The sequence below is a fragment of the Myxine glutinosa genome, chromosome 1 (assembly GCF_964187855.1).
Source record: "Myxine glutinosa chromosome 1, kmMyxGlut1.1, whole genome shotgun sequence".
NCBI lineage: Eukaryota > Metazoa > Chordata > Myxini > Myxiniformes > Myxinidae > Myxine > Myxine glutinosa.
Window position 1 is genome coordinate 155,635,551 of NC_136261.1, and position 26,987 is coordinate 155,662,537.

At 46.6% G+C, this 26,987-nt stretch overlaps 1 protein-coding gene across 4 annotated transcripts in view; it reads right to left on the reverse strand.

Moving 5' to 3' along the window:
• Positions 1-1,376: 1,376 nt before the first annotated feature.
• The window catches only part of LOC137430149 (uncharacterized), a 45,746-nt gene continuing 20,135 nt past the window's right edge, over positions 1,377-26,987 (reverse strand). For 2 of the 4 annotated variants that reach the window (XM_068120794.2, XM_068120777.2), the window contains 3 exons: positions 21,597-21,815; positions 20,314-20,430; positions 5,473-6,330 (listed from right to left, as the gene is read on the reverse strand). In XM_068120794.2, coding sequence (XP_067976895.2) covers positions 5,918-6,330; positions 20,314-20,430; positions 21,597-21,815 — 749 coding nt within the window. In that variant the 3' untranslated portion in view covers positions 5,473-5,917. Of the gene's footprint in view, positions 6,331-20,313; positions 20,431-21,596; positions 21,816-26,987 lie in introns of all 4 variants that reach the window. The other 2 variants (XM_068120802.2, XM_068120785.2) reach the window with 2 other exon arrangements.

The following is a 26,987-nucleotide window of genomic DNA, read 5'->3' on the forward strand; positions in this document are numbered from 1 at the left end:
CTACGCGCGCATAGCTGGACGGATAACCCAAAAAGGTAACGCCTCCTGCACCTACCGCCACGGAGGCATAAATGCAACTTCAGGTTTTGTGCACCTAAGTAAGGTTTAAGGTTACTCGTGCAACAACAAAAACTGGTGATATAAATGAAGAATTTACCGTGCAAAGCTCACAAGGCCTCTTCCTTGCCAGTTGGTCGATTTTAGACCCTTCGTCATCCATCTCTCTCGCAAGCATCGATCTCCATTTAAATAAAGAAGCAGCTTGAGCAAACGTGCTTCATCGATACTGGTAACTGTGAGTGAGTCCTGATGCGACGGTCTAACAGAACGAAAAAGAAGAAACGGTGCTGGCCAGAGCAGAGATGCAACTTCACATCATTTTTATCAAACAACGCCTGCACAACATGAGTATATCCAAATCGAAAAAAAGTAAAATCGCAACATCACTCAATACATCACCATGAAGAACAAAAACACATGCACATTTAACTATCTTTACCGTTACATCACATTCAATTGGACGCACATTGTCACGGCTTGAATGATGTCATTCTCAGCAACAACTTGGCAATTGCAGGATTCTTTGCAAAATTACCTTTAGAATTACAACACCATCAGCCCTAAGAGCGCGGTATATTTGGCCATGGTACCAGCCCAAAGGCTTGCTCTAATAAAAGACTATATGGATATGTTTTCACTGCCCAAATCATAGTAAAGTGTAAAGGATATAAAATACCGTGCCCTCGTAAAATATAGGCATGCTGGAGGAAGTAGCTCGTGTTGGCATTTCCTAAGGGGGTGAGGGGGGGAACTCATAGCCAGACAGATCAGATGGGGGGTGGAGGGGGCGGCATGCAAACAACAGAGTACCCAGCACTTCCAACATTACAGCTTATTCATCCAAGCAATGAAAGGATGAAGGGAACAAAAAATTTAACACCGTTAGGAATGAAATCAGTTTCCTATCCAGGCTATCTCATGCATAGCCAAAAATGGACGTTCAAAAGCAATATGGATTTAGTGCACTGGTGGTGACAGATCCTACATTGGTCAATGTAAAGTTCACTTTAACCTCATGTTGTTTAAATCCCCCCAGCCTCCACCTACAATGCCAACAGAGGATATTGGCTTCATATAAAGCATTTGTGTAGAATGACACACAATTAAATAAAATGCCTTTTTACTTACTTATAATTAAAATTCCAATCAATAATGTAAAAAAATTAAAAAAAACCATTAAAAAGTCTTATTTTGTGGGACCAGAATAGCAAAAAAATATCCAAAAAGGTGTGTCTGGATTTGAAACTCGTCCAAAGTAATTCCTTCCATAGGTATTGCAACTGCACGCTGAAGATCAAACACCGATGTGAACAAACTTTAAAATACAAATAGTTTTAATGTCCATCAATACCAGTGCAGTAACAATCTGAAACAAACAGATGAGGAATTGACAACACTTGTAGAGAATATCCGTTTCCAACTACTCTTTGACTGCCAATGTTAAAAGCCAGGGCACGCAAACGCTTGGAATGTAGGGAAAAAAACCCCAATAAGATTTCATGGAGAAGGGGTAAACCTGTCATTGCTAACATTAAAATCTACAATTGAAAAAAAAAAAAGGAATGAAAAACACGGATGCTATTATCTTGAAGTCGATCGCACAAAGACGGATCACAAAATGTCATATCCGCAAGGAATACTCCAGGTTTTCCATCCTCGGAGCTATACATCTGTAAAAACACCGGAACCCTTCGGCAAACGAGTGGGAGATCAGAACCCGAATGTAACATATATATATATATATATATATATATTTAAGTATTCATTCATCATTGTGCACACTAATCGGTGCCGAGTCTTATGTTACAATATAGTGTCATCAACAAAAATGCGTTCCATAGTAATAAAAAAATATTTATATACACACCGTCATGTCTTCAAAGTACCATTGGAATTCCAGGTACAAATCCAAGCACAAATATGAGCTCTGCGATAAAAGCTAAGGTGTTGGTCTGGCATAACTTTAGAACCTGGATGCCTCTTCAGATCATGACACAGGTTGGTGAGCAGCGTCCGACTTGGTATGCTATTCGCATGTTGTGTTGGTACAAGCGAGGGCAAGAAGATTTGTTCAAGATCAACAGGCAGGACAACAGGTGGGCCCACATGCACGCGATGTCTGTGACGCAGCTCTTTTTGTGGAAGACGAGGAGAACAGGACTTGGAACAATTTGCAGTTGAGCGCAATCATAAAGATAATATAGTTTCAAACAAACGGTTGTGCTGCAATGCAATTTACTATGAACACAGCACAATAACGTGGTAGATGTTAGAAACCACCTCTGTCCCATAATATCGCTACAGCATCAACCCTTTCCCATCGGTGCTCACTAAATAATAGGTATATTCACTCTACCTGCACACGAATTATGCTGCATCGTTACCCTGTTTGCAGCATGTACTGGTAGCACTTACTGGAGGTTTCGATGCGAGAGGGTGCAAATTTAATAAACCAACAAGCACAAAACAGTCAAATCGTTGAATTAGGTGAGAGAAGGTTGAATAGCATGAAAAAAAAAAAGGTGAAGGAACAAAAAGGCTGAGAAGTAGGAACGAAGGTGGGGAAGAAAAGGAGAATAAGCAAAGGGGATTGGCACAAGAGGACATGGTGAGGAATACAGTTCCCGTCGTTCTCTCTCACCGGATTTTCAAGACTTTCCCAGGACCTGAAAGAAATTTCAAGGACACAGCAAATAAAGTGGCTCTTTCAAATTGAGCTCGAGATTCTACTACAATTGGGTAAAAGTTTAAAACACCAGTTTCTTTAGATGCGCGATCAATGGGAATATGAACCGACTAAGTTGGAGGTGTATGAAACTTCAGTCAATTTATCGTCGTCACGTTCACCGAGTGACAATCCTCATATCTCAAGCTGATTAGAGGATGTGCTACGAGCCGATTCGACTTTCATTCTGTGCCTTCCAATGTTTTCACAGGAGGTCCGTGCCCTTCAACATTGACAGATTCAAGTTTGATGCACTACATCTGCTTGATTTTGACAATTCACGAGGAGACCACCAAAGGATTGAACTTTTCCAGTAAAATCCTCTGCAGACCTTACCGAGCTGTGATGTCACTGGTCAACTTTAATTTTTTTCAGTTAGATTCATCAATTACCATTTCTCTATTCAGATATCCAGACGTCACCAGTATGTTTGTCTTGCTTCAGTTGCTGAATAAAAGCAACCGATTCAAAAGCTTCACATTCGGTAATCTGTCCCGATGACCATGAACAGGAAGTTGTGCTTCAAAGGACTTCTTCCTTAGATTTTGTCATCAGCGGTCTGCAAATTAAATGGGAGTCGTGTACAATTGGTTAAATCAAGCCAACATCCATTTGATACCAATTTGAGCTTCTCAAATCTCACCTATTAACAGGGAAGCCATGCTCCACACTAACCTGACCATACAACAGTTCAAGGATCAACTGAATAACAGCCAATGTCATCTTGTGAGATCACTACTTGGTCATTTCCTCCTAGTTTGAATGCATCTGTTTTCTTGTTGCGAGGCTACGGATCAAAGAGCTTTAAATATTAACATATGCCAGGAACAGCGCCATCAATGGCGTCACTGACCAGTCTGATCGCATGATCAACGTCATCGGCACCAATTTTCTTGGCATCATAAAGTACCTTCAGAAATAAAAAAGCAAACAGCACAGCAACCGTTGTAACAGTGAAATATCCACGTACATGTTCTAATCCTTTTAGTCGAAATGGGACTTGACCGTATTGGACACTTGGCAATTTTCCCAAATCGACAGCATACTCTTATGACCTCATCAGTCTTCGGTGTTCTGCCCAAAGACAGGTTCAGTGCTTATGGCAAGGATTACACCGAGTGATTTGCTTTTGCCTTCCCAGCGGTAGTCAGGGCAATAATTTGTAACTTAGTCGATGTGCCAGTGATTCAAACTCATTTTCATTAAAGGCACCTTTGAGAGTTTCAGCAACCGCCACTAATGCCAGCAGAAGGGTTCTTCTGACCATACAGAACACAAAACTGGGAAAGGTTCCTTGGGTTTGGACAGCTGACTGCAGTGTGAACAAGGGTGAACTTGATGATTAGCTTTTCCAGCAGTTTGCGTGACAAAGGTCAAATAACTTTTGAGCGGTCGTGTCGGAAATCTGAGAACCGAAGGTCATAAGCAGTCGCTTCAGACGGCAACACTTCCGGGCTTTGTGTAGCAGTGCCTATCTTCACCTTTAATAAATTAGATGAACATTAATGAGAAATGACTTTCAGCAAGGTTAAAGGGAACTGAATTGGTAATTTGAGTGCTGTTTCCATTAGAACAAGTAAAAGCCGGAATAATCACACCTTCTCTGTTAGACGTTGATCTTCATCTCCTTCTTCTCATTATGAAGGTTTGGCGGTTTTCCAGTAAAATCCTCCGCAGACTTTACCGAGCTGTTGTGATGTCACTCGTCACCCTTGGTTTTTTTTTTTCCAGCTTGATTAATCAGTTACCATTTCTCTATTCTGATTCTGAGCATCGTCTACCACTTCACATTTGGCTAAAAACAAAACAAACTTGCACTTGGGCCCCAATAGCTCAACGTTGAGGAACTGCATGTATTTGCAGATCATTGACCATATGGTGAGGATGTTCTGTGCCACTGCAAGATTCTTCAGCCATCTATGTTTTGCAAAATAGTGTGTGTGCAATTATTGGCCTGACTATCCACTGTTGGATTGGTTTTCACAGGCATTCAGTGACTACTCTGTCCCTTAGATGGATGTTCACCTGCAAACTCCTTTGCTAGCATTAGCTGGTGGATGTTAAAGATTCCACGGTATCCTTCACAAAGTGTATGCGAGTTGTTGCCATCACCCTGAACAAATTCCAAATTCTTGCTCTAACCTACAGGCAGCAGTGTATCAGCAGCATAGTCACACTCCCATCTAGGATCCAAATCAGCAGCCATGTTGCTGCACATGAATGGATAAAGCAAACAGAAAAATGAATCTTATCAGCTTCAAGATGCTGGGATGACAAATGGGATATGAAGTATGGAGCTCGGCCAAACCTGACCATGCACATTTGCATGTTCACTATCTGGACACGTTGCTTCAAGGAGTCATCAAGTTTCTTCATGCAAATTGAACAAAGAGCGGTTCATGACCACCTTTGAGCTCCACAACATTTCGAATTTCAAACAGTCGTTTCTTGTCACAAATCTCGCTGTGGTGGTCAGCCTTCAAGCAATGGCTCTTCTTGCAAACTGGTTGTGACTGTAGATCAGAAAATGATCAGAAAATGTGACTGTAGATTATTAAGATGCCTCTCGTCTCTCTGCGGGTAGGGAAGTGCATTTTCCCTTTGATTAAGGATGGAAGGGCACATCCCCTTATTCCTCCACCCCTTCTCCTCCCAATGTTTGAAATGTCATAACTAGTGACACGCAGTGACAGTACACCTTGCCTTTTATTTATCATGGTCATGAGCAATCTATTTATTTACGACTTGTTCCACTGGAACGGAACTAAGACATGACAACAACAAAAAAACACGAAAAAAATTCTCACATAGGGCAGGGGGAGGGAGGAAGCCACTGGATGGGGAGGGCAGGAACACCACAATGGACGGGGGGAGGAAAACCACAATGGACCAGACAGGGAGGGGGGAAGGTCACAATGAACAGGAGAAAGAAGAAAGCCCAAAATGGACAGGTGGAGGTAGGACTTAAAGGAAAAAGAGAAGGAAAAAAAAAAAGGTAGGAGAAGAGGAAGTGGAAGAATGATTTTTTTAGAAGGTTAATGAAAAATCGATAGAGAAGACAATTGGTTTTTCTGGTTTGTCATTACAGAGAATAATCACATGGTGCAGTATGTTATTGATGGGTGAAAGGGGCTACAAGTGTAAATGTGTCCGCTTGTGATGAGAAAGCAGGTAAGCACGTGAGAAGCGCTTCCCACATTCGGTGCAGGCATAGGTCTCCCCAGTATGGATGCGACGATGCCGTGCAAGGTTGTGAGACAGGGAGAAGCGTCGACCACATAGCTCACAAGCAAAGGGTTTTTCTCCGGTGTGCCTACGGCGGTGTGCGAGCAGCAAGCTACGGTAAGCAAATCCCACACCGCAGTCAGAGCAGTACACGTGGCTGTCAGTCACAGTGGGTGCAGAAAGTGTCGTTACAGCCGCAAGTGAGCGATTCTCAGCGGCCATAGCCAATTCCGTGTCTGTTGATACCACAACGTCAGCTCCAGCAGCTGTTGTGCCCTCACCACTCCAAGCAACAGCCATCTGATGTTCCGCTCCACTTTCTGAGGTGGAAATGTGCACAATCAGTAAATATTAGTGAAATCTGAAATTGTAAATATGTGCATAAAATGAAAAAGACTGTTTGCGTTAGGCCTCCTTGATGGGTCACAATGCCCATTTTCGACACAATTAGCTCTTACAACATTGGTACATGCTTATGGTTAACAAAGAATACCCAGACCACCAATTTAGTACCAAAACCAAATGAATGCATGCAAGACTAGCGAATACATTTCTTGCATATGCTAGGACATTTTTTCTGAGCGAGTAACATTTATACGTGACCAACGCATGTGTGAGATCACTTATTTCCCTCGAGTGCAAGGTAAAAACCAAAAATGATTGCTATGTGGGGCCATACAGGATGAACAATTTGCTGCGCAGCAGAGAGCAAGTCTTCTGGGGGTATTGGTGTGAAGACTGATCTGGCCTTGCGAAAAAATCTGAAGCCATCTCTTTGGTAGAAAGGCAAAAATGGCAGGATTTCAATCCCCTTCTGCAACAACCATATTCCCCACACACAGGCTGTTTCAAAAGTTGTGAATCAAATTATTGAACACATAATCCACATATTGACGATGATGATGATGATGGTTAGCTTTACCACAGTCCTTGCAGAAGGTCAGTGCTGCCAAAGCAGTTTATTGGTAAGGGTTATGATGGGTGGTTTGCCATTGCCTTCAAAGCAACGAGTCAGGGAAAGAATTTGGAATTTGTTCCAGGTGTTGACAAAAACTAATGACAATAAAGAAGCACATTTTTCCACGCAGTGCCTTTGCATATTAAATACACCTCCTTCAGTCTATCCTGGGGCTACAGAATGATGGGGTTTAAGGCCACGGTGAAAGAGGCATATGAGGTGCAACGCCGTCCGTGCTCTATCGCCAGCTTATTAAAGCATTATGAATGTTTGCTAAGCTTTTTCATTTGTGATTTCATAATTCATTTACAAAAACCATCATGATATGGTATTGATGCAACAATTTGTTGATTTCAGGCTACTACAAGCATCATTTCCTTTTCTCCAGGCAGTACGTTTAGCTTATCGCGATGTCCAACATGCTCAGGGTCCTAACTGCTGATGTTAAAGGAATCGAAACAAATCCCCTTCTGAAGTTATCCTGTCAGGAAAGGGTGGGTAGGTGGTATGGGGTGGTTGTTGTGTGATTAATCCTGATAATACTCAATTGTCACTCATGCCATTCTTGAAAAAAGATTGTTATGATGCTAGTGGTAAGGTTATCGATGTGATAACACGATTGGAGCATTCAAGGATAGAAGTGGAGGGATTTTTGATCCCGTGTTGTTAGGGTCTTCTGAGTCTAACTTAAGTTAGTGTCCTTTCGTGTGTCTGGTGAAACTCATCTCATGCCAAAGATTAGGACAGGCTCTTGCTCCCAGAGAGCAACAGGCACGGATCCATGTAGTTAGGTTAGGGGGAGAGGGGTTGGAGGGAGTGGGGGGAGAAAGGTGGATGTGCAAAAATTTACATTGCATTGAAAACTATAATTTTACAGAGCAGAGTGAAGGGAACATTGTTTGTGGGTGTCACTTTTTGTCATAAATTCTAAAGACTTCTAAATTATTTTCTATTTTATTTTTGGGATACTAAGTCAAGGCTCTTGTAAGAGCTAACGCATAAAACATATAATGAAGGGAGCGGGAGATAAGAAGGGGAGAGAAAGGGAAGCACAACAACAGTAGAGAACAGGGACATTGCAGATCTGTGGAAGGGTGAGGGCTGGGGAGAGGGCTAGGGTGGAGCTTATTTTTGAACTTTTGAAATATGATCTTCTTACCCTCTCAATTTGTTCCTATATATGAAATAAAACTTCAGGCAAAATATGAGCACAATTGAACAATATTTAGGGGTAGCTCAATGATGGTAAAGTTTCTGATACCCCAAAGCTGCGGCCGCCCTTTTATTTCGCATACTACTGATAATAGATTAATTCTGTTGATAAATTAAGAACCCAATTTTAACTACTAAGTAAATTGACACTCTCTCCTATCATCATACACACAACATGCAATCATTGTGGTAAAATTAATTACTGGGAACACAGATAAAACCTTTAAGTTATAAAACTCTGTGCTCCATTAAATAAATAATTACAGTAGTAATATGTACATTGTACATACACAATATGTGTTATAATAAAAGAGTAAAATGTTCGTTGAGCTAGAGTCTGCTAGACAATAAATGCTAAAATGAGATGTAGCGCTGACCTGGGAACGCTTATCACCATAGTATCTAAAAGTAAACACTGTACATAGGTGTATCACAGAACACTATTTGAAAATAAAAACGAAGTTATCACAGGCTTTGCAGAGAATCACAGACACAATGGGTGCATAAACATGGTATAATATTATCACAGATTATAGAAGCATAATCATTGTGGTTCAACTGGTTCATATCTATTATCCAACCAATCATCCGAATCGCATTGTTTTGCTGATAAATTGATAATGCAAATTTTCCATGAATTTATATTCCAGACATGTTCAGACTTGTTTACTGTTTGGACTCAATGGACTGACTATGCTGACTAAGCAACAGCTGCAACACTGTTGCAGCAGTATGTTTGTGTAATTGCTTGAGGCATTGTGCTCACTGCTCAGTTATTAATAGAACTGTTTGAATTTTCTTGATTCTTAATTTCTTAATGCTATGTTCTATTTCTTTCAGATTCATATCTGATTGAAAATGTCATCTGTGGAAAAAGCAACAAGATCTCAAACCAAGTTGTATCTCCTTGGCGACTCTGTGACTGAATTAAGTGGCAGCAAGTTGCCATCATTGCGTATGGCTCTTGGATTCTTCCTACATCACCATCTCGATCTGAAGGAGACCGTAAGACAATCGTCGGATGTTACCATCACGGAAATAGCTAACTTTTGGAAGAAAGCTAGAATCCCGATGAGAGCTCATCAAAACTGCCAAACCAAGCTTGAGCAGACATTTGAAGAATGGCGTCTTCTGAAAAAGAACAAAGCGCGAACGTCACCAACTCAACTCGCGAGAGAGTCGGCTTTTGTTTCCAGGCTTGAAGACCTTTTTGATGTCGCTCACGCTGATGCTCTGACCAATACATCAGTATTACAAGAAGACAAGGATTTCTTGTTAGCCCAGCGAGAAAAGGGAAGAAGGGGGTCGCTGGCTGGAACTAGATGTAAAGCTTGCTGCGAAGGAGAAAACGGCGTCCAAAAGAGAGGAGGAAATGCTTGCCAGGCGACTGCGAATGGAGCAAATGAAACAGTTAGCAGCTTCTACAGCTGAACTGATTTCATCTGGTTCTGAATCTGAAAACAGCTCAGCAGAAGATAGTGAAAAGATGGAAACTGGGGACAATGCAAGTGAGGGAGCTGCTGGAGGCATCACATTTCAGACACGAAAAATAAAGAGGGGGCGAAAAACTGTCGTTAATGAAGAACTCGCAGCCGCTCTAGATCGCACAAAAGTGTCAGACCGCAAAGCCGTTTTTGTTATAGCAGAAACTGCCAAAAGCTTGGGACAGAACATTGATGAACTTGCTCTAAACAGAGACTCAATTCGCCGACAAAGAGTACAACACCGAGTCCAGAGATCTGCAAATATAAAGGCGGAGTTTCAGGGTAACGTTCCCCTTGTTGTTCACTGGGACGGCAAACTGATCCTTGATCTAATTGGAAAAGAGAAGGTTGATCGCCTGCCAGTATTGGTTTCAGGGAAATAGACACAGGGCCATAGGGTGGATATCTATTATTTTTTTTTGATTTCATGACCTGAACCTAGGGATTTGGCAAGAAGGGTGTGGGATGAAGCCTTATGACCTCCAAAACATCTTGTTTTTTTTCACAAGCGATATCGTGGTACGTTACCGAGAACCGCTGCCCCAAAACACCAGTATACACCAATTGTATGTTACATTTGAAATACCCATTTACACAGTAAAAAAACAACACAAACTATATGATGTCATGTTCACATTGGTCTTGGCAGCAATATTTATTAATTCAGACCCCCAAAAGTAGTAAAAATGTTGTTTTAACGACTTGGTAAAATAACATACTGTTGATGCATTTATCAGAAAGTCATGTTTTTGGACCTTAAAACCTGCATAATTTTAAATTTTTGTGCAATATTTGTGATTGGTGTTGCTACTACGATCCATGGTGGTTTACCAATGCTATTTTGAAACTGTTAATAGGTCCAATAAGTGTGTAAGGGGTGATATTTTAACCCATCAGACAATTACGCGGCGTACAAGCGAACCAGTGCGCATTGACGTCATGATAAACTCGAGATGGGCTAGAGAAGCTCCACCGTCTCAATGTATGAACTCCAGAAGCGAAATGTTGGTTTGGTGTCACTTGCTTCTAAGAATTTGTCAAAGGAGGTTTTGAAGTCTTTGAACTTGTCAGTGTTGAGAATGACATGGTAGTTTGGATGTGGGAAAGCTTCAGCTAAGTTTGACAAAAGTTCCTTCACTCTACCCGCTTCATGTTCTGGAATAGATTCAAAATATGCATCCAGGAGCATCTGCTGCATCGCGTCTGACATCAGCTTATGGGCTCAAACTGCCCTGTTGTAATGCTTGCCGCTGAACACTCCATTCACAGACCCCACTGCAACAATCTCTGACTCAACCAGGATGTCTTGGAGACCACCATTTCGAAATCTCTTTCCAATACAGCCAAGAAAGGACATTGCAGTGTGGAATGCCCCAAGTCGAATTACCAGTCTCTTCATGAACTGTGCATTCTTCCATCTAATGAGCTGTGCCTTGCAATAGATGGCTTGGTCAACGACAATGACGACTGCTTCCAACTGTAACTTGTCGGCGATCTGAACACTTCTCTGCAGTATTGTTAGTACCGTATTCATTTCAGTCGGAGTGGCATCAATGACAGGGAGATACCCTATCACGCTCTTTGGTGGAACTTCAACACAAGACAGTAGTTGGTTGAATCCTGTCCAAGATGGCAGAGTCCCGTCAATGTTGTACTTGGTGATGTGGTATGCTAGGTCTATCGTCTTAGGGTGCTGGAGTAATGGGAAGTACGTTGCTCGATCCAATGGAACGCTGGTTGCGAATGGAGCGGGTCCTTCGTTTTTCCCTCCATAATATGTGGCAAGGTTCACTGCAGGTGGCTGCATCGATCTCTCCCGCGTCCTCTTAACTGTAGTGACTGGTGCTGGTTGTACTACTTCATGGGATTGACTTGGTCGCTGTATTATAATCCCATTGGTATTGTGCGTTGTTCCGCGCCCAGACAATGTCTCCTCCCCGAAGTCATTATTGTCCCATACGAGTGTGACATGCTTGCCCACCTGAATGATTGATGGAAGAGCATCCTCTCCACGATGTAGTTCTTGGTTAGCCAGTGCAGTGTCACGATTTAAGACGACAGAGTTTGAGACGCAGTAACCAAACCCGTTCAGTAGGCTGATTAATTGGGCTGAACCTGAGAGATGACGTACTGTCATTGCAAGTGACAAATGTTTGGGCATCTGTTTCCTTCCCTTTGATTGGAGGTATATGATGTCCTGTGCAATTGTGAGAATTCTTCTATGTATTGAAGATTCTATCTTTACAAACTCATCAGAATCAGGTTCGTCTGACACTCCCACCATCCATGCAATAAAGTTATAGAGACAGGCAGGTACAATTGCTTCTGCGGCATTTGTTGTCAGGTGCTCAGAGGTTGGGGGCCATGGCATATTTGGCTTGATCTCATCTATTGCATTTCTCAATTGTAGCGCAGTGAAGTAGTGTTCTCTAAGGTTATTCTCAGTATACCCAGGTTGCTTTGGTGGGGTTGGTTCAGAGTCGGATGTTTGTTCTGTCTCTGTTGTGTCATCACCTGAACCATGCATGGTTTCTTGCAACACTTTCTTTTCTTCAACCAGCACTTCAGTGGAGATGTCATTAACATACACAAGGTGTCCTTGGCAGCGCATATACGGGGTTAGAAAGCATAGTTGTGGAAATGTTTTCATCAGTCTTGTCTTGAGAAAGCCACTTTGTAGTTTGATTCTATTCCGTGTGTTGCTTTGATTTGTTTCATGAACATGTCATTAAGTCGTTTCAGTCTGTAGATTTCCTTGTTGTCTATTATAAGATCCTTGACTGTTGCACAAAATAATGTGTATGCTTCTGAGTAGTTGGAGTCTCCTTGTTGCTCTGCATTAGGTGTTGTTGCTAGCTTGCCTAAATACCGGGTATACTCCTTGTAGCAGCGACCATGGTATTTTACCTCTATCGCAACACAATCGCTGTCTTGAATTTGAAGCAGCAGGTTTGTATTGTTGTTGTCTTTAGCGGCTTGCTGCAGTCTTGGTGCCTCAATTGTTGAGCACCTTGTTAGAGGCTCTTTTCTTCGGCCCCTTTTGCCTGTATTGATTGTTCTCTCTTTCTGACAAAGGATGCATATATTAGGCAACACATATTGGGATCTGGCTGAACATTTGGGCTTGCCTAAGCTGGAGCGTAGAGCACGTTTCTTGACTGGTTGTGGGCCTTTATGCACCTTGTCAATGTTGACGTTGATGTCATTGCATGTTGAAGCTGCAATAAATACACATAAAAGAAAACAATTAAAATTATGTGAGTTAAAAATGTCTAGACCTCAAGTCATGGTTAGCCCGACTAGATTCCCTCCCCCCCACCCCCCCCCCCCCCCCTCAGACTTCCTTTTAAAAATTTATTTGTTTCACCTCGGCCCTACCTCCTTGCATAAATATTGGACAGTTCCTTCAATTCAAAATCGTTCGACTACACACAAAATCATTTTACATATACCTCACAAAAAAAAAATCAAACTAAGTTTTGAAGCATTGTCATGATTTATTATTCAAGTTATTCAACCTACCAGTATTGGCTGCATTTTCTTCTCTCTTTTTCATGCTGCTTTGCACCCTGCTCACTCGTTGTTTATCGGTAAATCGTGAATAACACACTTGATGAAACGCTGCATCATGCGGTATAGCTATAGCAGGTATTGTTACCATACTGTTGCCACGTTCGCTGAATTCGTCAGCGTGGTTCTTCACGAAATTTCTCGCAATTTCAGCTTGATCACCTTCTAAATTCTGCCACGTAAGAACAAATTGCAAATATCGCGGCCATGTTATATCACTAAAAGGTATTAAACTTGATCTTTTGGCCGGAGAAATGCACATATAACAGCGTTTCTCGCTCCCACCCTCGTCACCGTCGCTGCTACTGGAGGCCGCCATTTTGTTTACTCGCAGCCGGAAGCCCAGACATCGTTCGTAGCGCGAATAAGCGCGATCCTCATTGGTCAATACATCGAAATGCGTTCGAGGCTAAACGGAGATTTTGGAAATAAAATTATACATTTCAACATTATATTACAGACTAACGTACCAGAATCTGACTTGTGAAAAGTCATGAACATTATTTCTTAATTTTTTCTATATTATCATGCCAATTTGATGCCCACCCGATTTTCAGGTCACGAAATGAAATGAAAAATTGGAACACCTGGCAGTCTAAAAGGAGTTTCTCAGCTACTCACAGTTGCCAAGCTTCCATCTGGAACAGGCGAGGCTCAGGCTGCTGCTGTCTTTGGAGCCATTGAAGACTGGGGCGTAGCCGACAGCATCCGAGCTATGTGTTTTGACACGACCAGCTCAAACACTGGTCGGATCGCTGGTGCCTGTGTCCTCCTAGAGCAGAAGCTTGAGAAGGAGCTCTTGTCACTAGCTTGCAGGCATCACATTATGGAATTGATAATTGGTGCAGTGTTCCAAGTGTGTATGGGATTGGGAGCCAAATCTTCTCCCGAGGTTCCACTCTTCAAACGCTTCCAGGAATACTGGGGATTCATAGACACGGCCAAGTATGAACCAGGGATTGCAGCTGATGACGTGGCAAGTCTAGTGGAAGACATAAAGCAAGGCACTATCGATTATGCCAACAAGCATCTTGAAGAGTCAGCCGAGAGATGATTATAAAGAATTCTTGGAACTTGTGATTGTCTTTCTCGGTGCTGCTCCTGCCAGAGGAGTGCGATTCATGTCACCCGGAGCAATGCACCACGCCCGCTGGATGTCCAAAGTAATATACTGTCTCAAGATCTGGATGTTCAAGGCTCAATTCAAACTGACTCCTGCAGAAAAGAGAGGATTACGTGATGTGTGTGTATTCACAGTACGTGTCTACCTGACAGCCTGGATCTCTGCACCTCAAGCATCAGGTGCTCCTTACAGTGACCTGCTGCTGCTGAAGTCACTGCTTGAATACTCATCAATCCATCCAGCCATCTCAAAGTCAACATCACGCAAGTTTTCCAATCACGTGTGGTACTTGTCACAGGAACTTGTTAGCTTGGCTTTCTTCGACAGTCGGGTCAGTTCGGCAACCAAGAGACTGATGGTGAGTGCCATGAAGAATGAAGAAGACCAAGATCAGGATCATTCCAAGCGAATCACTGTTGCTCTTGATTCATTCAAGGACAAGAACTTGGAAGATTTCGTCACAGCAAGGTCAATGAAACTTCTGCGAATGATGGAACTTCCAGATGGATTTCTCGCGGTTGATCCGGACTTGTGGGATGACAGAGACGACTACAAGCAGGCTGCAGAAACAGTCAACTCTCTAAAAGTTGTCAATGACTACGCTGAACGTGGAGTGGCACTCATTCAGGAGTACAGTGGGTTGATAACCCGCGATGAAACTCAGCTGCAATTCCTGCTGCAAGTTGTCGAGGACCATCGCAGAATGTACCCTGATAGCAGAAAACATACACTGTCCGGGATGCCATGAAAATAATAAATTTGGGGTTTGCTGGACATTGTCAGACTGATACTATGAACTCTGTCAGAAACTGAACAAAGAATTCACTATTAACGTGTTCAAAAATAAATACTGTGTTCAAGTGTGTTGTTTAAAATAAATTAAGATATAGTCTGATATACTCGTAATTCGTTGAATTTTTATAATTTTCATAATGTTTGCGGCCCTTGAGCTACCCCTAAACATAATAATATAGTGCTCACATTTTCTATACAGTGTTTCTATATTATATGGAACAGATTAAGGGGGTAAGACTTTCAAAAATAAACATTTAGTTTTTTAAAATTTCTTAAGCTCCACCGTAGGGTACATGGGATAAATAAGATGGACACTACCAAGACTTTCAGGAAAGAAAACGGAATTTGAAAAATGTGGATTTGGGGTGTATTAACGGGGGTAGAAAAGATCAAGGTTTTGGATGGGGGAAGATTAAAGATGGTGGTGGACAGCTGTTTTGAAGACCTGGAGGGAGGAGTAGAATTGAAGAGAGTGAGGGAGTTTGTTCCAGAGGCAGGAATAAAGAGGAATGAAAGAGTGAAGGTGAGCAGAGAGTCTCGATTTTGGCAGTTTAACCAAAAGAGGGTTGCCGGCAGATCTTGTGCGTCCTGCAGGAATATTGTGAGGGACAGAGCGCAGACAGAGCAGGGGGATCTAGGCTGGAGAGGAGTCGGTAGAAGACAGAAAGACCACCAACCTGCCTGCGGTGAACAGTGAATGGCCCTCAGAATCAGCTTCATCGCGGGAGATTCCAATGATTTGAAAAGCCTTGGTTTCCACAGCGTGAAGCTGAGTTAGGTGTGAGGCAGCAGCACCAGCCCAAAAGGGAGAGGAGTATTCCATTGAGCTGCGGATGAAAGCATTGTATGTGATGAGGAGCTCAGAAGTGCCCAGAAAGGACTTCGCACGACGGAGGATGCCCAGTCGGCGACTGGCTTTGGAGGCCAGCTTGGAAATGTGGTTTTCCCAGGAAAGATCATGGCAGATAGTGAGACCCAAAAGCTTGAGTGACAGAACTACTTCAAGAGGCTTGTTCAGAAAGTAGATGGGAGGGTTGTCCAGACGGTCTTTTCGGAGAGACAAAGTGAGAGTGTGAGATTTGTCAGGATTGAAAGACATGTTCCACTTGTTTGACCAGTTTGTAATTTTATCCAGGTCTGAAGAGAGTGAAGAGGCTGCTGCCTATCAATCTGGCGGTTGAGATATGGAGCGGCAGAGAGTGGAGTAATTAGCAGAGATAGAGAGGATTTTCCAGAGAGTCGGAGAGACGAAGACCAGACAAAGCACAGGGCCCAGAACACTGCCTTGAGAAACTCCGGCCTGGACAGGAAGGGGAGATGAGAGAATTCCATTCAGGGCCACATGTTGACTGCGACCGGAGAGGAACTCCGCAAGCGATGTGTGCGGATTTTCATAGATACCGTAAGAGGAGAGTTTGGTGAGTAGGGCGGGGTGCCATACTGTAGGGTCTTAAGAGTTTAGGGATCTTAAGAGCTTAATGGGTCTTACGCTATTTTGGAGTCTTAATGGGTCTTGGGGATTGAAAGAGTCGAATGTAATTTTTAACACATACTCACGTTCTGTGCGGACAAACAAACAAACAAACAAACAAACGGACGCAGATGCAATACCCTCTCCTCTGTTAAGGGCAACCAGAGCGAAGTCGACTCCACAACATCACAACATCTCAAATCCCCACGCATCCCACTTAAAGCAAAGTTGAAAGATAGCAAAATGTTCTACCAGGAATGACCCAATATCAAATGTTGAGGCAAAATTTCCCCCCCTATTCCCCACCCCCTCCACCCCCATTTTTACCCCTGTGAACCTAAGTCCCCACCCCTGCAGCTTGAACCCAGGGTCAAATCCAAAAAAATCGTTCCATATTTTCATGTCCAACCTGTCCGTTAACACAGACTGCTGGACCGAACTGGCTGCTAACTTCCTCAGACTGCGTTTGGTGGATTTGCGTTTGGTAGACAATAATGGTGGATTTGCTTGTGCACGAGAATGCCAGGAGAGACACGTGGCTCCTTCGCGCCTTTAAAATGAATGATCGTTTTAAGGCCATTTTCCCCGCAAGAGCGCGAGCGGGGGTTAGCCTTGCCATGTCAAACTGTCAAATTGTCACATGACAATCATGGTTCCCTGTTTGAGGCAATGTTTTTATGCCCGGATGCCCTTCCTGACGCCAACCCTTGGTCACGCTCTTACGATGCGCAGGGATACGGTGTACCTATTCTAAATCGGGGTATTCACCGTGATCATTCATCCCAGCAAGCTGGTACTCAATTTGCCGACCTCGGAAGGATGACAGGCTGAGTCAACCCCCCTGGCGTTAATTCAGCGATCGACCGGGATTCGAACCCAGGATCCTAAGCTGTCAAACCCTAACCACTAAGCCAACACCAGGCTAATAAGCGTTACGCCTAGGTCCCCCGTCGGTGAAATGATGCGAGTTGACAAAGTGGAAGACGCAAGGCGGCCATCTTGGATTTTGACATGGCGACCCAATTTTCAATAGCGTTCTTCCTTATGCGGAGATACACCCACACACCAAATTAGAAGTTGGTACTTCGCTTATTTTTCAAGATATTCATCTCACAAAGTTCAGACATACATGGCGGCGGCCATCTTGGATGTTGACGTGGCGACCCAATTTTCAATAGCCTTCTTCCTTATGCGGAGATACACCCACACACCAAATTAGAAGTTGGTACTTCGCTTATTTTTCAAGATATTCATCTCACAAGGTTCAGACATACATGGCGGCGGCCATCTTGGATGTTGACGTGGCGACCCAATTTTCAATAGCGTTCTTCCTTGTGCCTAGATACACCCACACACCAGATTAGAAGTTGGTACTTCGCTTATTTTTCAAGATATTCAGCTCACAAGGTTCAGACATACATGGCATCAGACATACATGGTGGCGGCCATCTTGGATTTTGACGTGGGTCGCACCCACACACCAAATTCGAATGCGGTCCTTCGCTTACGCACGCACGCACACATGCACGGACACACGGACACACGGACGGAGGGGAAAACCATAGTCCCCCTTTCGCTCCGCTGTGCGACGGGGGACAATAAAAGCCAACCCCTTTAAAAAGGGGCTTATTTCCCCACAACAAAACCAGGGGAATATTGACCCGACGGAGGTACAATGGCAGGTTAAGGAAGGGAAGAAAATGTGGAATGCAATGAATGTAACAGATAAATAATTATATTATACAAGAGAATTATATACATCACAGACGGATGAGGGTGGGGAGGAGGGGGAGTAGCAACCGGGTGGGCCTTAGCGCTGCTGAAGAGCCGAAGATGGCAAGCAGTCATGGACAGACAGGGACAAACAAGACAAGGAGGCAACAAATATGGACGAGGATGGACGACGAAGTACGAACAGGCAGTAGGTAGACAAAACGGGGAGCAGACGATGGAGCAGGATGACAAGCAGGCAACGAACTGAGAACACTTCTCAACAGATGAAATGAACTTTTTCCTCTCCCTCTCTGGCATGATCCCAATTCTCCTCAGAGTCCGCTTTATACCAGCCTCCCTCCAGTGCACACAGAACCTGTGAGCCGAAAGCTCTTACTCTTACTCTTCGGACAACACTACCACTTGTGAGGCAATCCAAGGTCCTCCTCTCCTGTGCGCCAAAAACTCCTCCCTTCGCTTTCTAAGGCCATCTGGTGACGTGACAGGAGGCTTTACGTACAATTGTCTCAACTTTAAACCTTAACTATTTATTTCAACGCACCACCCTTCGTATGGTGCACATCAAACAGCCAATCCTAAGCTGCATTTCTCTGCTTATTACTGAGATTGGCTAACTATCCGAACACGGACCATATTCTGCTCCATAAATTTTCATCTGTATTCGAAGGTGATGAAACCCCATTCCTCCCACTACAAACGTAACAATATTTCATGCATCCCCCAATGTTGATTGCAAATACAAAGTTTAATTTAAAAATGTTTTACAATGCGAGTGTAATGGCATATTTGGGAATTTGACCTTTTGACTCTGCCCAGGTGGCGGTGCCAAATTACAACTTGGGGGCAACTCACCCCCACTCCCTCTCCCCATAGACCACCTTAGACCCTATTTTTTTTTTAATGCCAGGAACAAACTTTAGCACAACACGGGTGATTAAGGTTGTGGTGAAGTTTCATCAGAATTGCATGTGTGGTTTCTGAGAAAAAGCAAATACCTATTTTGGGGATCAACCCCCCTGTACATCCCCAAAGGCGCAGATTTTTTAAAAATACGGTGAACAAACTTTGGTACATCACTGGTGATGAAGGTTGTGGTTAAGTTTCATTGGAATTTCGTGTGTAGTTTCTGAGAAGAAAGCAAATACCTATTTTGGGGGGTCAATCCTGGATCCACTTTGACCCCGGTAAATCCCCTCAGACCTCGATTTTTTTTAATGCCGTGAAAAAACTTTAGTTACAACACAACACATCATTTGTGCCAAATTCGGTCGCAATCCCATCAGCGGTTTCGGAGAAGAAGTTTCAAGTGTTTACGGACTGACGGACGGACGGACTGACGACGCGCCATTGCATAAGCTCCCCTGAACTTCGTTCCAGGTGAGCTAATAATACGTTCATACAAAACCAATTACCCTGTTGCTATAATCAGTAGAAAGGAGCGAGAAATAAAAGTGACTAATTCCAACATTATATTGACCGAATTAAAGGCATTCGGCATTTATGCAAAACAGTAGTCAAAAAACATATTTGCCAATAAAGTGAAAGCTTCTTACAGATCACAAGTCTGATAGAAGTCTAAACACAATGGCTGAATATAGTGTACAAATTGTAGTAGCTCATGACAGGATCACAATCTATCCTCATTTCACTGGGAAAAAGAGGCATTTGGAATGCGCCAAACAGTTCCTTAGCAATGATGTTTTATCAAGAACAAATGCCGTACTTGTGATAATAAAAACTGCACCCCAACTGATGATGCAATTTACTACACAGAGTGCAACAGATAAACATCATGTTTAATACCCATTTGAATGAGAAAGGAGGAATGAAATGTAATGAAGCGAGAGCCAAGGATTAAGTTCGATGGTACAACAGGATTGGCACTTTAGTCTTTTTTTTAAGTGACATAAGCTAAGTTTTTTTACATTTTTTTTTTGAAAGAAAATCTTTCTGCACCTGATGCGTCCACATGCTCCGTTACACCACTTTCTGCCTTCACATCCTGTCCCGACTGTCGAGGAATCTCCATCACCCGTTCATAAGTAGCCACACACACGGCTGCCGAGTTCATCTCTGCCAGTTCACATAGGAAGCAGCTTGTTAATGTGATGTATAAGCAGATCTTCATAGTACACAACTATGGTTGAGACCATTAAGGCGGAATGGGACTTCAACAACTTTAAAATAGAAAGATGATCAACTCAAGCGATACATAGCGCAGATACTTAAATAAACATAGGGGCAATACCCCCGGCGCTCACCTGGTAGATTAAACAGTATACTGCACCGACTAAAGTTATTTTAAACCAATTTCAATGCTTGCTAGAAGACAGGGCAGCATGTGGAATCATACTAATATAATCATAAGACTTTAAACAAACAAACAAAAAAAATACCTATTGTGGGGGGCAACTCACCCACCCCTCCCATCCCGTGTACCTCCTCAGACCGCAATTTTTCCAATGCCTTGAACAAACATTGGTACATCACGGATGATGAAGGTTGTGGTGAAGTTTCATTAACATTGTGTGTGTAGGTGTGTAGGTTCTGAGAAAAAAGCAAATACCTATTTTTAGGGGCAACCCCCCGTAGACCACCAATGGGGCAGATTTTTTGAATGTCGTGAACAAACTTTGGTACATCACAGGTGGTGAAGGTTGTGGTCAAGTTCCATCGAAATGTTGTGTGTAGTTTCAGAGAAGAAAGCAAATATGTATTTTGGGGGATCAAACCTGCACCCAATTTGACCCCCCGTTGACCCCCCTCAGACTTCGATTTTCTTAGTGCCGTGAACAATATTCGGTACATCACGGGTGATGAAGGTTGTGGTCAAGTTTCATCGAAATGTTGTGTGTAGTTTCAGAGAAGAAAGCAAATATGTATTTTGGGGGATCAAACCTGGATCCACTTTGACCTCGAGGTAGACCCCCTTAGACTCAGATTGTTTTAATGCCGTGAACAAACTTGAGTCACAACACAACAAATATCATTTGTGCCAAATTCGGTCGCAATCCCATCAGCGGTTTTGAAGAAGAAGTTTCAAGTGTTTACGGACGGACGGACGGACTGACGACGCGCCATCGCATAAGCTCCCCTGAACTTCGTTCCAGGTGAGCTAAAAATAGGATACCATTATTCTGCAGAAATATGAACATACATCTTAACGTAAAATATATTAACTTACAGGAATCTACCATCAATCCAACAGCCAAATGCTAACAATTAAAGTTCAAACTGACCCTGCACATTATTTGACTCCATTTTGACGTCGTCGGAACCCCAAGCTCGTGGCTCCACAGCTTCTCCACATGGGTCTTCCTCTCGAGGCCAGATGCTCCCTGTCCTACGACCCCTCTCACTCCGTCGGGCCCTGCGTTGTGGTTGTGCTCTCAGTCGGCCTTCTCCCTGATCCTCCACTGGCAGGAAACTAGCGGAGTCACTAGCAAACACAGGGCCTGCTGGGAGATAAATTGAATAGTACAGGCTGGCCCACGGAATAGTAACAGTTGTCTTTTATTTTAGGTTGGTAAGCATTGATTGTTAGCACAATAGATCAACTGGTAATGCATGAGAATCTTGTGAAAAAGGTTCATTGCATTTTCCACATTTTCCAGTGCCCAACAACAGAACAACATAGGACAGAATTACTAGTTGTCCAGCCATACATACAGTAACGTCAGCCCTGTATTTTGCCATTCTTCAAAATGACTTTCAACTGGATTTTTGGAACAAAGATTGAGATATTTCCACACAATGAGTAATGGAGAACGTTGAAACTCCACAACAACAACTATAATTGTTTCTCCACTAAAACTTTTCAGATACAGTCATTGATATTAAATTTACACACAGCCAAAGTTGAACATGTGTGTGTGTGTGTGTGTGTGTGTGTGTGTGTGTGTGTGTGTGTGTGTGTGTGTGTGTGTGTGTGTGTGTGTGTGTGTGTGTGTGTGTGTGTGTGTGTCTAAAGAACAACATTCGAGTAAGCAACACTGTACAATGTACATCGATGATAACTGTTTTTGCATGCAGTTTGGACGTTAACATGTGGTTGGAACCTAAAATGTCAATTATATGTTGATTTTTTTTCACGTAAATATTGAGGCCAAAACTTTTGCGGTCTCCGTGAAGCGCTTTTCAATGACATTATCTTTCTGCAAGATAAATAATGATGATGATGATCATCATCATCATGTTGTAGCGGTTCCCGCTGAATGTACACAATCGCCTTGCACCTGCCAGGACGCGGCCAGGGCGCGATCGCCACGCCGGGCTCGTCCGGACGGGCCCAGACGCGCCTCTCCTGGGCATGCCCGGACTCGCTGTTCCCGGGCACGCCCGAACCTCCCGGGCACGCCCGGTCTCGTCTTTCCCGGGCATGCCCGCTCTCGCCTTTCCAGGGCTCGCCCAGAGCGCTCGGGCACGCCCAGCCTCGACTTGCCAGGCCGCGGCCAGGACGCCCGGGCATGTCCAGACTCGCCTTTCCAGGACTCGCCCTTGACACCGGGGCATGCCCGGTCTCGGTTTTCCCGGGCAAACGCCCCGGCATAAATGTGTATATATATTGCTGCCCGATAAACGGGCTTGTGAGAATACCTGAGCTGTTTTGTTTCAATAAAGCAACTCAAACGAATTCCGTCTTTGGTCGCGTCAATTCTTTCAACTCGCGTTGGAGCGCAGCTCCTTCACTGGTGACCTACCGACATGGACACGGCAGTGACTCTTAAACTGCCTACCTTCTGGGAGGCTCACGCGGCTGTTTGGTTCGCCCAGGCGGACTCCCAGTTCGCCCTGCGAGGCATCACCGCGGACGACACCCGCTTCCACCATGTCGTGGCAGCGCTCGGTTCCGCCACCGCGGCCCGCACCCTGAGCCTCCTCGAGCACCCGCCGGCTGCTGACAAGTATGACGCGCTGAAGACGCTCCTCCTCGACGCTTTCGCCCTCTCACCGGCGGCACGCGCACGGCGCCTGCTCGACCTGCCCGAGCTCGGCGACACGCGCCCGTCCGAGCGCATGGACTATATGCTCTCGTTGCTCGGTGAGCACTCTCCGGATTTTCTGTTCCGCGAGCTGTTCCTTCGCCAGCTGCCTCACCCGGTACGCCTCGCCCTGGCTGGCACGTCGATCACCGATCCCCGCGCCCTCGCCAGGGAAGCCGATAAGATCTCCTCGGCGGGCCAACACATCGGCGCGGCTACCTGGAGCCTGCCGCCGTCCGAGGCGACGCCCACGACGCCCGAGCGCCCTACGCGGTTGGAGGCCGAACTGCCGGTGCAACTGGCGGCCACCACGCCGCGCCGACCGCTTCCAACACGACGGCCGGGGCCTCCACCTGACCAGGCGTGGTGTTATTACCACGCCAGGTTCGGACACAAGGCTCGGACGTGTCGACCCCCGTGCACTTTCGGCAAGTCGGGAAACGGCCGGGCCGGCGTTCATTCCCAGCCATGAGCGCCGGCCACTCGGGCAACTTGCTTTTTATTCGGGACAAAGCGTCCGGGCGGCGTTTCCTTTGTGACACCGGCGCCCAACTGAGCGTCATACCCGCCTCCGAGCAGGACAGGCGGGACGCCGTTTGCGGCCCCTCTTTGGTCGCTGCTAATGGCTCGGCCATACGCACTTTCGGCCCGCGCGACGTCACCCTTTGCTTCGGCAGCCAGCGCTTTCAGTGGACCTTTGTGACCGCCTGCATCCCCATGGCTTTGCTGGGCGCCGACTTCTTCTGCGCGCACGGGCTGCTGGTCGACGTCAAACGACGTCGCCTTGTCAACGCCGAGACCTTCAGCTCCCTGGCGTGCACGATGAGCAGCTCCGTGCCGACCGAACTGGCGTGCGCCCTCCCGACGGCGAACGAGTTCGCTCGCCTGCTCGTGCAATTCCCGGCCCTCACGCGGCCGACGTTTTCGGCCGTCGCAGTGGGGCATGGGATCGAGCACCACATACCCACTACGGGCCCGCCGGTCTACGCCAGGGCCCGCCGCCTCGACCCGGCCAAGCTCGCCGTGGCAAAGGCCGAGTTCGACGCGTTGGAGCACCTCAGCATCGTGCGGCGCTCCAATAGCGCGTGGGCCTCACCACTGCACATCGTGCCAAAGCCGGGGGGCGGATGGCGCCCGTGTGGCGACTACCACCGCCTCAACGACGCTACCACCCCCGACAGGTACCCGATCCCGCACATCCAGGACTTTTCCGCCCGTTTGGCGGGACGGGTCATATTTTCCAAAATTGACCTGATACGGGGATACCACCAGGTACCTGTCCGGGCGGCCGACGTCCCGAAGACGGCCGTCATCACGCCGTTCGGCCTGTTCGAATTTTTGAGGATGCCGTTTGGCCTCAAGAACGCGGCCCAGGCGTTCCAGCGCTTAATAGACGGCGTGCTGCGCGACCTGCCATTTCTTTTCGTCTATCTGGACGACATCCTCGTCGCCAGCACGTCCCGCGCCGAGCACCTCCTCCACCTCCGAACACTGTTCGGTCGCCTCAGCGAGCACGGCTTAATTGTCAACCCGGCCAAATGCCACTTCGGCACGACGACCGTTGACTTTTTGGGCCACCGCATCACCAAGACCGGGGCCGTGCCGCTGCCGACCAAGGTCGAGGCCATCACGACGTTCTCGTGTCCCCGTTCCATCAAGGCCCAACAAGAGTTCCTCGGCATGGTGAATTTTTATCACCGATTCGTGCCCCGCGCTGCTCAGCTCATGCGGCCCCTTTACGAGGCCCTCCGGGGCAAGCCGGCCAAGCATGACATCGTTTGGTCCGCGGCCTTCGCGAGCGCAAAACGGGCCCTCGCCGACGCAACGCTGCTGGCTCACCCGGTGCTCAACGCGCCCATCGCCCTCACTACGGACGCCTACAACTAAGCGGTGGGCGCCGTCCATGAACAATGGGTGGACGGGGTTTGGCAGCCACTCGCTTTTTTCAGCCGGCAACTCCGGCCGAACGAGTTAAAATACAGCACGTTCGACCGCGAGCTGCTCGGTCTATTCCTGGCCGTTTGCCATTTCCGACACCTCCTGGAGGGCCGCCCGTTCACGGCTTTTGTCAACCACAAGCCGTTGGTCTACGCAATGGCCAAAGTCACGGAGCCGTGGTCGGCCCGCCAGCAGCGCCACCTCTCCGCCGTGTCGGAATTCACCACGGACATCCGGCACGTCGCCGGCAAAGACAACGCCGTGGCCGACTGTCTTTCTTGGGCCAGCGCGAACGCGGTCCACCTCGGCGTGGACTTCGCGCTCATGGCGGCCGACCAGACCACCGACACCTCGGTGCAGGCCCTCCGGGTGGCGGACACGGGCCTCCGACTGGCCGACATCCCCTTCGCGGGCACCGTCCTGCTCTGCGACGTCTCCCAGGGCCAGCCTCGCCCCATCGTGCCCGTTTCCTGGCAGCGCCGCATCTTCGCCTCCATCCACGGCCTTTCTCACCCGGGCCGGAAAGCTTCTCAGAATCTGGTGTCGGCGCGTTTCGTCTGGCACGGCCTTCAACGGAACGTCCGCGACTGGGCCAACGCCTGCACGGCCTGCCAGCGGGCCAAGGTCCACCGCCACACCCAGGCCCCGCTAGCACCTTTCACCGTGCCTGCACGGCGTTTCGACCACGTCCACGTGGACCTGGTGGGTCCCCTGCCCCCATCGCGGGGGTTCACCCACCTGCTCACCATGGTGGACAGGACCACCAGGTGGCCGGAGGCCGTGCCCCTCACCTCCACCACCACCGCCGACGTGGCGCAGGCGTTCATCGCCACCTGGGTCGCGCGCTTCGGCGCACCGGCGGACATCTCGTCCGACCGCGGCCCACAGTTCATGTCCGAACTTTGGGGCGTGGTCGCCCGCTCGTTGGGGGTCACGCTGCACCGCACCACGGCCTACCACCCCCAAGCCAACGGGTTGTGCGAGCGGTTTCACCGCTCCATGAAGGCCGCACTCATGGCCGGCCTTCAGGACGACGGTTGGACCGACCGGCTGCCGTGGGACCTTTTGGGCCTCTGCACGGCCCCCAAGGAGGACCTACGGGCGTCCGCCGCCGAGCTCGTCTACGGCCAGCCGCTCTGCGTCCCGGGCGAGTTCGTGCCCGACGCTACCAGTCCCTGGTCCGCCGCACACCAGCGCTCGGACCTCCAGGAGGCCGCCCGACGATTTGCCCCCGTGCCAACGTCCCGCCACGGTGGCCCCAGTCCTACGTCCCCCCCGGCGCTTCGCACAGCGGAGTACATCTTTGTGCATCATGACAATCACCGGGGGCCACTCCGGCCGCCATACCTCACCAACGGCTCCCAACAGACTAGCTTTCATTGACATCCAACCACTTTCAAGCTCAACCACATCATCCTCTACCCTACTCAGCCTCTCTTTTAATGCCTCCCTTACTGTCACCTCTTTCAACCTCCACACCTTCATTCTCGGTTGGTACTTCACCCGCCGGGCTCTCCTCGCACCTTTCATCCTTATGTCGCAGACAACCAAGTGGTGCTGTGAAACAGCCTCCTCCCCCGGGATCACCTTTGTGTCCAGGAGGTGCCCCCTATCTCGCCGACGCACCATCAGGTAGTCAACGGTTGTCGTCGACCCACCTGACGTGTATGTAACAAGCTTATTGTCCTCTTTCTGGAACTGAGTATTACA